This window comes from Triplophysa rosa, linkage group LG9 (genome assembly GCF_024868665.1).
Source record: "Triplophysa rosa linkage group LG9, Trosa_1v2, whole genome shotgun sequence".
NCBI classification, from domain to species: domain Eukaryota; kingdom Metazoa; phylum Chordata; class Actinopteri; order Cypriniformes; family Nemacheilidae; genus Triplophysa; species Triplophysa rosa.
Window position 1 is genome coordinate 15,511,706 of NC_079898.1, and position 13,265 is coordinate 15,524,970.

Below are 13,265 nucleotides of genomic sequence, written 5' to 3' on the forward strand. Positions count from 1 at the left end.
CCCCTTTCGGCACTCCATCAGCCACAGAGGAGGACTAACTCGCTCTAACCGCTATGTGACATCACATCGCTCATTGGGAAACAATGTACATTGTTTTAGACTACATGGCATGGGTGGGAAAAAGAAAAGACATGCCGTGCCCTCTCTTTGGAGAGGAAACTTTTAATGTCACATATTTCCTTTAAACGAATGCATATGCATGCATTATGCGAATGTTCATGTTCAATCAGATACTATAAATAGTAAAATTACATGATACATAATGTGCCACGTCTTTAAATAGGAGAGAAACTTTTTATATTCTATTCTGCATAATGTGACAGTAATGTATACATAAATTAAAATACAATTGTCATTATTTTTATTTTATGCTATTTTGTAATTGCTCACAGGAGGAAAGCCAAGCTGTTGTGCATTTAACAGTTGTGTATTGCACGGTATTGCATTATAAAACAGGCAAAAAAGCACGCTACCACTGCTGCGGTATCAATGATTATGAATAATTGTGCATAAACAATGAACTCATATGCATTCATGCAACAGCATTTAAGAGAAAAATTACCAAAGGTATTTAAGCCTGTTAAATGCACCTGAACACCCATACATTTTCCTTGTGGTGAGAAATTGGTATAGCATAAGGCAATTTGAACCCTGGCTAGGCTATGGATGTGCCACGTTTTAATGTGCCTGAAGGGAAAACAAATTGCACACTAAATAAAACTTGAGCCATGCTGGATGTGGTTACAGGTTGGCAATAGACTTTACACTGGCTTCCAGCAAAGCTTGATCAAGGTGATCTGACACCAAACTATTCTCAGAGTTTTTTTTGTAACCAATTTAAATATCAAACTACTTGATATACTTCTAGCAGCTTGTATGAGTAAGATATACTATACTCTGTGGTAAAATGACCACACTGCTTTTAATCGGACCCACTTTAATGTTGACATTTAATACAAATGTGTAAATAAAACTGTTATTCATTAAAACTCACATAAAACCATCTCGTTAAAGTTAACCATTATTATTATTTAATAGTTTTCCTCAAACACTTGTTTTTTTTTTCTGTAATAAATTAATTTGTCAGGTGATAATTGGTTGTTTCCAGCCGCATAGACCTTATTGTGCCAGTATAATCTTTCTGGCTATTGCAAGTCAGTTTTACTTATTTGTATGCCGAAAGGAAAAGTACATTTGTTTACAGTTTACACAGGTAGGTTGGAATTATTCATGTGTGCATATTTTAACCAATGGCTTGAGAGCAGACACGTTCACACTTGGATAGGGAGGTATGAGAACAGTCCCTGAGCAGAAAGGATAAGTGCCTTGCACGGGGGTATAACAACAGGAGAGTAAGTAGATTAGCTGACTGCCGTGTACCACTGACAATGAACTCAAACGGTTGACCTTCCAGCTATTACCAGTGTTATACTATACTATACTATACTATAAGGGAATGACTGCTTTTAATGCTCCAACCAAAGACTATTATTTCCATAAATTATACTTGGATAATGTTTTTTTAAGGCAGATAACAATAAAAATGTTTTAATACACAAAATGCTGTATCCAAAGCACTGATTGTTCCTCAATGAACCAGTTATAAGCTCTATTACAGGATAATGCTTTCATCACAGCAGATGTTCACAGTGCATTCTCACTCAGCTCGGTTTAGACAAAAGCTATAACTGCTGAAAAAGAGTACAGGTGATAGAAGTCAAATATAGATCATACTGTATCATATAAAAGAGATTCAGTCATGAAATGATTGAACATTGTACGTGGTCACACTAGCTGGTCGACTATGGCTTTAACTATGACGCATTCTACTTTCCAATTAAAATGACACAATTTGACAGTTTAATAAGAGGCACAGTATAGTCAAATGCTGACATCACGTTTGTTGTTTTCAGTTTTAATGAAAGGTTTTATTCACCAAATGTTAGTCACCAAAGCCCACGTTCAAACATGGCTTGTACATTTTTCAGTAGGCAAATGTCTCAATTCTAAGAATCACCAAGCAGCCAAACCAATATTCAAATGAATTATTAGAATAAGCCGGAACAAAAACGGACCTTGTGAACTTGACACCTTTTCCCGACCAAAGTTTGTCCTTTGATAATGTCTTCTATATGAACGAAAAACTTGACACCTGCGAATTAACTTACTTTTTATAAACCTCACTGGCAACTTTCACAGGTCTTAAAAACACCCAGCATCATTGTAAAACACACAGCAGGAGGATTTGAGAGGTGGAAAAACACGAGTGAGATTGTGTGTGTGTGGACGAATTCGGGTTGAACATGTGAAATAGTGCTCAAGGACTTTATCTTTGGGTGACATTATGGATTTCACACAGACTCATGGCTGACTCGAGTGCTGAGTGATGCCCATCTAGAGCTACAGAGAAGGGTCCAAACATCTTTTTGAGTGACGGAACCAGAATCTGCTATGATTGGAGTCACAGACCAGGACACGGGGACAGCTGTACCTCGAGTCACTCTAATGTTACAAATAGCTGCTACTAGTCCCATATCGCAGAGATGAACCCTCGCAGACGTGTCACTGTCATCAAAGAGACAGGACTGAGGACCACTAACCATCCAACAGAATTGAGATGCTTGGAAAGTAAAATCCTTGATAGATAAACATTCCTGCATGGAAATTAAGTGTCATGTGTTCACAACATAATCTATAGTAGTGTAATACTCATTGTACATATCAACTAATGACAAGGTTAGGTAGAAAATTCAAGTCATACAGCAGTAAAACAGCCTTTATTTTTGGCAGAGGTATTAAATTCAAGAGGACTGCATGCTTTTTCATGTTACGCTGACATGACAACAGGTTTTAATTTGATCAGGACACATTCAAGTGTGCGTTCAACAAATGCATTTGGTTTACAACAGCAATACTGGCCAACATAGAGTCTTTGATTTTAATCAAAGAATTAAAATGATTTGTACACATCTGACCTCTGTAATATTAAGGTGTGTTCTTCTGTAGGTCTTACAGCAGTATCATTACATCACGAAAGCAATTTTGTTAATACAACAAACACCACACCTGGAGAGATGCTGGTTATAACGATCACCGCTCTTATAATACTGGGGAGAGCAATATTAAAATGGCTTTTTAAGAACAAATCAATATTTGCAACAAAGGAATAGCTCCTTGTAAACAGTTTTTAATGTGAAATATGTCTCCATTATCACATTAGGATGCGGGACTGTTAAAAACAGAGGCACGGAAGAATGCAGGCATTGGACGATAAAAAGTCAATTAAAAAAGGCATTAGTCCTATAAAACACTTGTGTGGCTATGTCTCCTGGTCTCCGAGCGGCCCATCAGTGGAAGTCAGGCTTCTCTGGGAATGTGCAGCCCGCGTGTCGAATGATGACGTTAGCAGCGTAGTGTCCGGCACGGATGCACTGCTCGAAGGTCTTATCCTGCACCAGCTGCGACAGGAAACCTGCACAAACAGACATTCAAAAAGACAAATCAGATCGACAACACTGCGAAGGTGCTCGCTGTCATCACACAGCAAGAGCTGGACAGATTTCATCCTAATTGAAATACGCACACACGCGCACAAACATATGCACGCACACAAACATATGTTTAATGAATGCACACGTGAACACACTTCCGCTCGCATCTGAACGCTCAGAGCGGTGGGCGCGCATAAACACACTCGTACGTGGCATATGCTGCCAAATATTAGCTTGGAAAATGCAGTGGGTTATCGATTTTCTGTTGCGTGTACTTTTTTCTTTGAAAAATTAAGGAAATCAGGCTTGGGGGTAGAGGTGATAGAAAAGGCACCCCTTAGTGATGTGCGCTACAGAATTCCTCCAGCTGCCCTCGGGCTCTGAACCCTCCCACCTAGATCTCCTCTCTCCGCAGCAGAGCTGGCGCGCATTGAAAAACAGCTGGCAAATTCATTTTCCAACGCGGTAGAGCGCTGGCCTCCAACCTCTTGTTGGAACGGATAAAGGAGTTAAAAAATCAATACGGCGTTTGAGCAAACACGCTCACAGCTCTATTAGTCGCAAGGTTGTCCTGGAAGAGCTACAGGAAGACGTGTTAGCCAATCAGACTCGCGGAAAAGCAGAGGACCACGTAAGAGGCGTCCCGTGAAGATGAATTACGGGGACCTACGCAAAGACCTGTGCAAACAGCACGATCAACATCAATATTTCTGTTTTTCGCGGGGAGCCAAACAGCGTCGTGCTTTATAAGCTTGATGGATGGCTTCACGGTTTAGATGGGAGCAGACGCGCACCGGCTATTTGAAAGTTATTAGTGAAACCAACAGATTAAAGATAATGGCTGCGGGGTGTCTGGAAACTCCGCTAATCCATCATGAAAGCAGACCTATTTCCCCTTAACTATGTTATCTGCACTTCTCTGCATATCTGCGCTGAGGTTAAACATTACAATACCATTGGCAGCTTCGTACGACTAAACTAAGCCTGATGCAAATCACGTGTATCAGGCGTACATCTACAAATTCAAAATCATTCAAAACAAGCTGTGCGGGAAACAAATAAGTGCCGCGTCAGAGCTCAAGCACCGCGGTCTACGTTCCCAGAGGTAACAGGTCAAGCTTTATCCTGGATTAAATAAACCTGTCACTAGTGATTTTCTGACAAATGTACTTCTGTCTAGAACAACAATTCATTCAATGTGTGTGTTTACTATGGAAGTCAATAAACTTCTTAGTCACTTTTTTCAACTAGGCTACACAGAAATGGTTTACTAGTACCTCCAACAAAAGCGTCTCCGGCACCGTTGGTGTCCACCATCTCACTCTGGTCGATCTCCAGGACAGGGAACGTCTCCACTTTGTCATCTGTTGAAAAAAGGCTTCACAGTAAGTGTGAGCTGAGAAAATGAGTCCCATTCACAGACCAACAGTTTGGCATAAACAAACCAACCTGCTGTCATAAACTGCCGTTTCTTCTTGATAAAAGACTGTACATTTTACATAGAAGCACAAAGCATGCCTTCATTTTTCAATCACTCATAAAAGGGAACAAACAAACAAACAAACTGCTGTTGCTCGCTCACCATGCTTAATTTCTCCCTGGCAAACAAAGAACGTTAGCATGCTAATCACCTATGACACGGCAGAGGCAGAAACAAACTTGAGCTAGCATTAAAAGATGGAGACGTGTGGAAAAGAGGAATGTGCCATTTTCACTTGATGAGTTAGAAGAGCCTCGCTCAGGCCTCAAGGAGAAGCAATTATATCATTTGGCACTCCTTCAGCGTGACAATTCCTTGGCGGAATTTGGCTGCTCGAAATATCATTTGATAGACAATGTCAGCCTATTTTCGGCATTCTGTTTGAATGATCTTTCTGACTGCACTGTTTTATTTATAGCAGCAGCCTCCATTAGGCTTGAATGGGACTGATATAACTTTGTTTTCCAGTAAGGACAGCACTTCAGTCAAGCCAGTATCACATACCGCATCTCAGGAACATACCCTTGAAAAGGACGGAAAATACTCCAACCCCAAGATTTACAGTCTTAAAATGTGATTTCTGCCTTGTACCTGGATTCTATGGTCAAGTATTTTTGTATGTTTTCCCCCATTTTCCACACAGTCTCTTTCTTAAATCAATACTTCATGTCTGTTTATATTTACTTATTTGGTAAGTAGCAATACAGTATAATAAGTGAGATAATGTACTTCAGTATGCTTCACATGGAGGGGGATGTATGGGTTTATTTTGCAATAATAATAATTTTACCGGCTGACTGTAAATCATCCCTTATGTGCCATGCATTCAAGTCAGAAACAAATACAGTTTTAGCTGAAATGAATCAAATAAACAAAGGTGAATAACACCTGCATCACATGAGCTAATGCATATGCATGTTAACAAATAACCAATTTGCATAAAGCAAGCCACAAAGGCTGAGTCATTAGTTTTCCATTAGTTGACTACAAGCTCTCAAACAAAACACCTTCATTTACCTAAAACAGAGCAATGAATACTGAAATACCTTCAAAATGACAATATTACCAACTCCACATGTTTTGAGCCTTCACATTTTCTGACACCATAAGGGAGACCTCAAGGGAGGATTCTTTCCCCAAACACCCAGTAATCTGCAACAACAGAGGGCTTTAAAGTACACACCTGCTAATTGTAGCCGGTAGGTGTCAAAGAGCGTGTGCACGGAACTTCACAGGAAAACCTTCAGACGCACGGAAAACAACAGCGAACAAAACGAAGGCTTTCAACTGACGCAACAACGAGCGCCGGAGACGCGTCTGCTGCGGTTTCTCCCCGAACGCCGCAGCCGATTGTGTCTTTGATAATTAATTACACAAAAAGCAGATCCTTTTAGAATCAGCTAATTAGCAGCAAAATGACTTTGCTTAATTAATGCAGGCAATGAAGCATGAGCGCCCGCCTTCCTCTTGAAATCATTAACTAGAGGATCTTCCGTCTGAATTAAGTTAACAGAAACTCATGATCGATCTATTATTTTGCAATTAAAGAATAAAACATTATAGCGCGCTTTCCTCGTCTCGTCAAACTAGAAACAGACTGCACGCTGTCATGAAGAGCCGAATCTGCAGAATGAAATTATGTTTACAGTACAATACATAGACATTTATTTTTACAGTTATTGAAGGAATAGTTCACCAAAAAATGAAAATTGGGTCATCATTTTCTGACCCTCAAACCTGTATGAACCTCTAACCCTTGGAGAAGACAAAAGAAGAGTGTTGGTAGCCGAACAACGACGGTGCCCATTGAATTGCATTGATTTTGTGTCTATACAATAGAAGTGAATGGGGATCGCCGTTGTTCGGTTACCAACATTCTTCAAAATATCTTCTTTTGTGTTTTGCGGAAGAAAGAAAGTCACACATTTTTGGGTGAACTATCACTTTAACCAACGTCAAGCTTTTATGAAAGATGCTAAAATTCCATGCAATCTATGTACGCTATTGCATAATGTTTCTGTTTTCCATAATCTCTTCTCTTATTTCTACATTGTTTGTTATGTGTTTGTGCAGAAATTCCGTAAAGATGCTTTGCAACAAGTGTTAGAAATAAATCTGAATAGAATAGAAAAAAAATTACCAAGAGAGGAGAAACAAAAATGACCAGCTGCAAATGTATATGTTCAAAATGAAACCGTATGTGGTGCCTTCCTTCCTGTACACAGGCTGACCTGATTCTACTTCCTTTTATGACTCAGAAACAGCACAGCTTAAGAGTGAGAGAGAAAAAAATAGCCATTAGCTGTTCTTCACTTTGATACCCATGACTGAACCGAACAGTCTCTACGCAATACATCAAGGTTGGTATCAAGCGCCCTCCTTTTCAGAGCTGTGAGAGAACCGGCCAACGAAATTAAGCATGGTGAGCATGTAGGTACTAGCAGAATCTAACCTCCCTGCCATATGATGACAGGTCACGCACTACAGACATGCTGGGAAATGTCCAAACATCTAGGCCGTAATGACTCACTGGGAAAAAATTATGAGGTGATTCTTGGAAGTACATGGTACAACATTAGGTCATATCCAGAGGTCAGAGTCCACACAAAAAAAAACACAATAAAAAAACCTCTTAAAACAAAAGTGCACAGCACCAATTAAATCCATGCAAATGATGAATGCAACAAAATTCATCATTTGCAACAAATCCATGCAAATGATGAATGCAAAAAAGCAAGAGGTTTATACCTCTTGCTTTTAAGCCTCTTGCTTAAAAGCAAGAGGTATAAACAGATTCAAACTTGATTTAAGGTTCAGTGGGAGTGCCACGGGCTGCGCGGACTGAGAAACATACTCTGCCAGTCTTCCATCTTGGTAAACAAGGCTGAACTTGCATATGTGCTAGTCCCCTCGCATTGATGTTTAATGGTGCATGTTGCTCTAGGTGGTTCCCATAACCTCACTTTGTCTCCTACAAGCTGCATCAATTGATATGATAATGCAGGGAGGATGTGTGAAATGAGCGGGGCTGCGCTGAACGACAAGGCGTCCAACCACTTGGATGCCAAATGGTGTCCAGGAGCCTCTCTCGCCTCTCAATAGGCACAATAGCAAGAGTTTCAAGGAATGGAGGCAAGAGGCAGATGCTTAGAAAAAGAAAACTCTCCAGTTTCACACTGCTAATTGGCCCAATAGGATGTTTTCATTAGCGTCCTCGGTGTTATCGTTCACGGACATGCACGTTGAAAATAAAGTAATAAGTGAGTAGGGATGATGGGGGTAAGATGCGTCAGCGGATAGGATGCGTCACCCTTTTAACCTAACAAACTGTGCACGTTTTTTTTTTCACGTGACCATCAAGAGCCCATAACATACCATTTTTCCACACAACATTAAAATATTCTGGATGTTAAACCTTTTTGTGGCTGAATTCAAATTAATTCAAAGCGTAATTCATGTATTTCACAATCACTGAATGTTTCCTTTTGCATGACACAGATTACCACTAATTTAAAGGCATAGTTCACCCAAAAATGAATATTCTTGCATCATTTACTCCAAACTTGTGTGACTTTCTTTCTTCCGTAGAACACAAAAGAACAACCAAACAACATCGGTCCCTATTGACTTCCATTGTGTGGACACAAAACCACAGAGACATCTCTCAAAATATCTTCTTTTGTGTTCCACTGAAAAAAGAAAGTCGGACAGATTTGGACTCGGATGAGGGTGAATGATAAATGATGAAAAAGTAAAAAGCGGCACAGCTTACCCCACCCACCCCATTGTGTTCCAAATGGGTCTGAGCATTATATACACACACAAGGCACGAAACAGCATAACTGTGAGTACGAAGGGAGGAAAAGTTCACTGAACCAGGAAAATGAAACAATTTAAACAGTAAAAATGAATCACTTGCGAATTAACGTTTCACTAGAGGTTCTGGTCCAACGTGAACGAGGGCAATTTATACAAGCACGCGAGAGCAAACTAGGGCAAATAAAAACAGAGAAATGAAATTCCAAAACGACTGCGCGCTGCTCTCCTTCCCTCAAACCATCACTGACGGACATCTCCCTCCACATCACATCTTTCTTCTAAACATACTATTGAACTTGGCCACGAACATGCTGCTTTGGTTAGTCCGAGATCGTTCCAGAACCAATTTCATGTTAATGTATAACACAAAAAAGGCCATTGGCAGGGCTCTTTAATAGGCATGGCAATTAAAAGTTTGCTGCCAAAACCTGTCTTTGTTGTTACTGGCTTGTGGTCGTCCCTGCAAACACAGTCTCAGGGCAGTTCACACGGACTTTCCAGCGCTATTGTGGTTTTGCCATTCTGTGCTTTACATGCTGGTGTATAAAGTGAAAATACTTTCCTCTTTGTAACCATCCAGGGAACGTGAAAAAAAGGGGGCAACAAAGTAACACCTCCAGAGCCGTGAGGTTATATTAATAGCTGGCGTACAGCTGTTTCGTTTCGGTGCCATGTTTGACACTAGCATGCTTAGATGAGCAGTGAGACGTCGCTTTCGGAGTCCTCTTTCCTTCTGGCACGGGCCCTTCTGGAGGGAGAGGAAACCACAGTTCTGCTCTCGCAGGCACTCCAGGAACAAGCAGCACTATAAACATGTATGGGACCGGCTCGAAATAAATCAGGCCTGCACAGACAAAACATGCATGGCAGCCTCTTGTTCTCGACTATTTATAGCCCCTGAGCGTCGGAAAAAGCCATCGTAAAGTTTACAGCACTGTGGAGTCATGCCAATTAAGTGTAATAAATTCTCTTGTTATCACTAGTTATGTACAGAGTAATATGATTACGCTCGTAATGTGACAAGCCAAAACCATGAACGCCTCGGGTCACGCGATAATTACTCTTTTACTGTAGCATTGTCATTTCCACAAACCTCCGACATGTCGAGAAGCGATGCTCGATAAACAGCCCCGTGAATTATTATCCGGCCGAAATGTTTTCAATAGACACCTGAGCAACTGAATGACAACCGATTCGCCACACAACGAGACGTGACACAAAACCAATGAGCGCGAGAGAGATTCAAGGCCTCCAGACAGCTGAGGAACGGTGAGAGATTACTCCTCTCAAATCCACTTCTCTTCGGCACCACGGCCAAACAAAAGCGCAGGAGTAAACAAGGATGGCCCTCCTCTTGGCAAACAAAGTGAGGAAACTGCAGATTTTTTCTGACCTGCTATCTCCGGTCAGAGAAACGTACGCGTGACAAACACATTTAGCCGCTAATAAAGGGCAACCACCGTGCCGGGAATGGCGGGAGATAACCGGCACAAATAATCAGAGTCTGGGACACCGAGAGCTTTAAGAGGCAGTTTTGCCCTTTTCAAAGCGAGACATTGATCAGATCCCCTCGCCTCTGAGCCATGCTAATTAGCCCGAGACGGGAGGTGATGATGTCACGATCGATTCGGGGGGCGTGAGGAAGTCTTCATCCGTCCCTTTTCCTGTTACAAGCCAGGTGCAGAGATGACCAGATTCACTGAAATGAAATTCTTGAGATGAATTAAAAATAATTTAAAATCCATTAAAAGCACAAAAATCAAACTTGTATCTGTATTTAACAGAGTAAGCTCTTCTATCTTTTTAAAGTGATAGTTCACCCAAAAATGGAAAATCTGTCATCATTTACTCACCCTCTTGTTATTACAAACCTGTATGACTTCATAGAACACAAAAAATGGACTGGCACCCATTCACTTCTCTTGTATGGACACAAAACCAATGCAACTGAATGTGTGCCAGTTACCAACATTTCTCAAAATATCTTTTGTGTTCTGCAGAAGAAAGAAAGTCATACAGGTTTGACATGACATGAGGGTGAGTGAATAATGACAGCATTTTTATTTTTGGGTGAACTATCACTTTAAGCCTGTCAAAACAAGCAGCTACTACCTGACGGCGTACAGCCTTTCTGTTTTAGCTCAGCTGTGTTGAAGGTGCATTGCATTAATAAGACACAAACAAGGACGGGCAAACATTACAGAATAATAGCCCTAACATAACACCACAAAAATGCAAGGGAGAGTGTGAACACACACGCACGCACGCACACACACACACGCGCACACGCACGCACGCACGCACGCACGCACGCACGCACGCACGCACGCACACACACACACACACACACACACACACAGGAACACACACACAGTGTGCGTTTACGAGCGCATAATAACCTTTGCTAAGGGCTCACAGAGATGGAGGAAAACAGAGTGAAACGGAAAGGCTTCTCTGGGGAGTTCATTAGGTGCAGGTAAATCTGACAGCGCATTAGACACATTCCTCCAGAATACACTTTAAGATGAGCAGAACCTCTCTAAGTGCAGGAAAAAAATGTTTCCAAGCAAAATGAGATCACGTACAACCATGCTTAATAATTATTCGAAAAATAATAACCGAGATCATTTATTAGTCTCTTTTAACATTTTAACATAAAAGTGGGAAATAAGTACAGGGTGGACAATGTGTGACCTTTCAAGTGAGCATTTTGAGCCCATACAACGTGCTTGTGTTGAGCAATTACATGCTCAGTATACACTGGTCTAGATAAGATAAGGATTTGACCACATCTAGATATAGCTGAACTGCCAAGACGTCCGCTGGAAATAAATCGAGTCTCGCTCTCTGCCCGTATGCAAAAGATGCCCCTCCTGTTATGGTGTTAGTTTCACTTCTTGTGATATTTAAAGGAACACAACAAAGGTTATCTTTCAGGAACCTCAGTTCCAGGAAGTTCAACTACACAACAACACTTATGAGTTATGTCTAAGCGAGAAGGGCAGGCTCCGCCCGAAACCGGCCGCCTGCCCTTGTTGAGCTGCATTCCTACGCATAAAGCAGATCGAGGATTAAACACAACATCTATTTCGAAAAATGGTCACAAAGAGTGCGATTAAGTTAGCTTAACTCTTAACACCTTCCTAGGAGGAACAAAATATCACACACTCCCTCTTGTCCATCCCGAGACACTGATGTCAGCTGTTCCGAAACCCACGAGCGACCCTGTTCGCTCAGCCATCCTTAGATCAAAGACAGCGGGTGCCGTGCCGTGCTCCCGTAATAGGTGCGTCAGCAGGGCCGCGCTCCATTCGCCGGTGTCACAGAGGTGCTTCAATAAGGGCTCCTCTTCTGGTAGCTTTCATTAAGGAAATTAATGTGGAGAACGGCCCGCGCTTATGCCGTGAGAGAAAGCGGGCGCGCACAAAGAGGAACTACATAATAACAAATCTGCATCTCTTTGGAGCTTCGCCCCCGGGGCCTATCATCCCAGCCTTCTTAATCACCATTAAAACAACTTCATTGTGACATTCAGAGGCTGCTGAACGATCATATCCCCGCGTAGAGAGCAAATTGCAAATGAAATGTGGAGATCAGACAGTATCAGAGCACAGCCTCTGGGAGGTTGAACAAATCTGTAATTCTCTTTTATATTGATGTTTATTGATGGAGGCAGCGGGGAGCAATAGCGTCCCTCTATTTGCCGTCAACCCCGTTATTTGAACCCGCCTGGCGTTTTTTCCGGGCAACTACCTCGTCCTTGTTCACTTAGCGTTCGTCGCACGCTTCGTATAGGGTTCGCAGGGGGTTGCCTCTAAACCCCACAGGTTCTTATGAAAGGGCTGGAGGAGGTTAGCCGAAGCCGCCTTTTTCTCCGGCACAGTGTAAAATGCCTCCAGGAGAATATTTTCTCTAAAGCTCGTGCTTTAAGTTAGCTGGAGCGTTTTCCAGAACGAGAGGGGTTCTGTAGCGAAAGGCGAGGATTGTCTTGTAGCACTTTCCTCTGATGAGGCTTTACAGGAGTCGCAATTGCCTGAGCAGTCTTATCAGCCCGGGGGGAGTAATGCTATTAGCGTTTGTGTGATAAACGCAGCGCAGTGGAACCAATACAGCCAGCTTTGCCAGCTTTGTTACTCTGGTAACACGTTGTGTAAATTCTATAATACTGAACTCTGCGACAGCTCTGTTTAACAAAACTTCAATCCTGTAGTGTAGACGTCTGAATAGGATTAGTGCTACGATGTCATTGGGATGTCATGGGTCACAAACCACGTTGGAGTGATGCATCAGAAATAAAAAAAAGGCCACGTCCACTTTGAAAGACATAAAGTGGCTGTTCCTGTCCAGGTTTACCTCATCGTTTTCCCCCCATCTCCCCCCCATCGCCTCCACCGCATCGCAAGGAAGAACTCGTTTTATCCTCGGGAGGTTTAAATAATGTCCAATTCTCAATAGAACTCTTGTAAGAACACTGT

The 13,265-nt window shown here is 41.8% G+C and overlaps 1 protein-coding gene across 2 annotated transcripts in view; it reads right to left on the minus strand.

Moving 5' to 3' along the window:
* Positions 1-2,742: 2,742 nt before the first annotated feature.
* adka (adenosine kinase a) overlaps positions 2,743-13,265 on the minus strand; it is a 133,823-nt gene continuing 123,300 nt past the window's right edge. For both annotated transcript variants that reach the window (XM_057341558.1, XM_057341557.1), the window contains 2 exons: positions 4,769-4,855; positions 2,743-3,472 (listed from right to left, as the gene is read on the minus strand). In XM_057341558.1, coding sequence (XP_057197541.1) covers positions 3,320-3,472; positions 4,769-4,855 — 240 coding nt within the window. In that variant the 3' untranslated portion in view covers positions 2,743-3,319. The remainder of the gene's footprint in view (positions 3,473-4,768; positions 4,856-13,265) is intronic.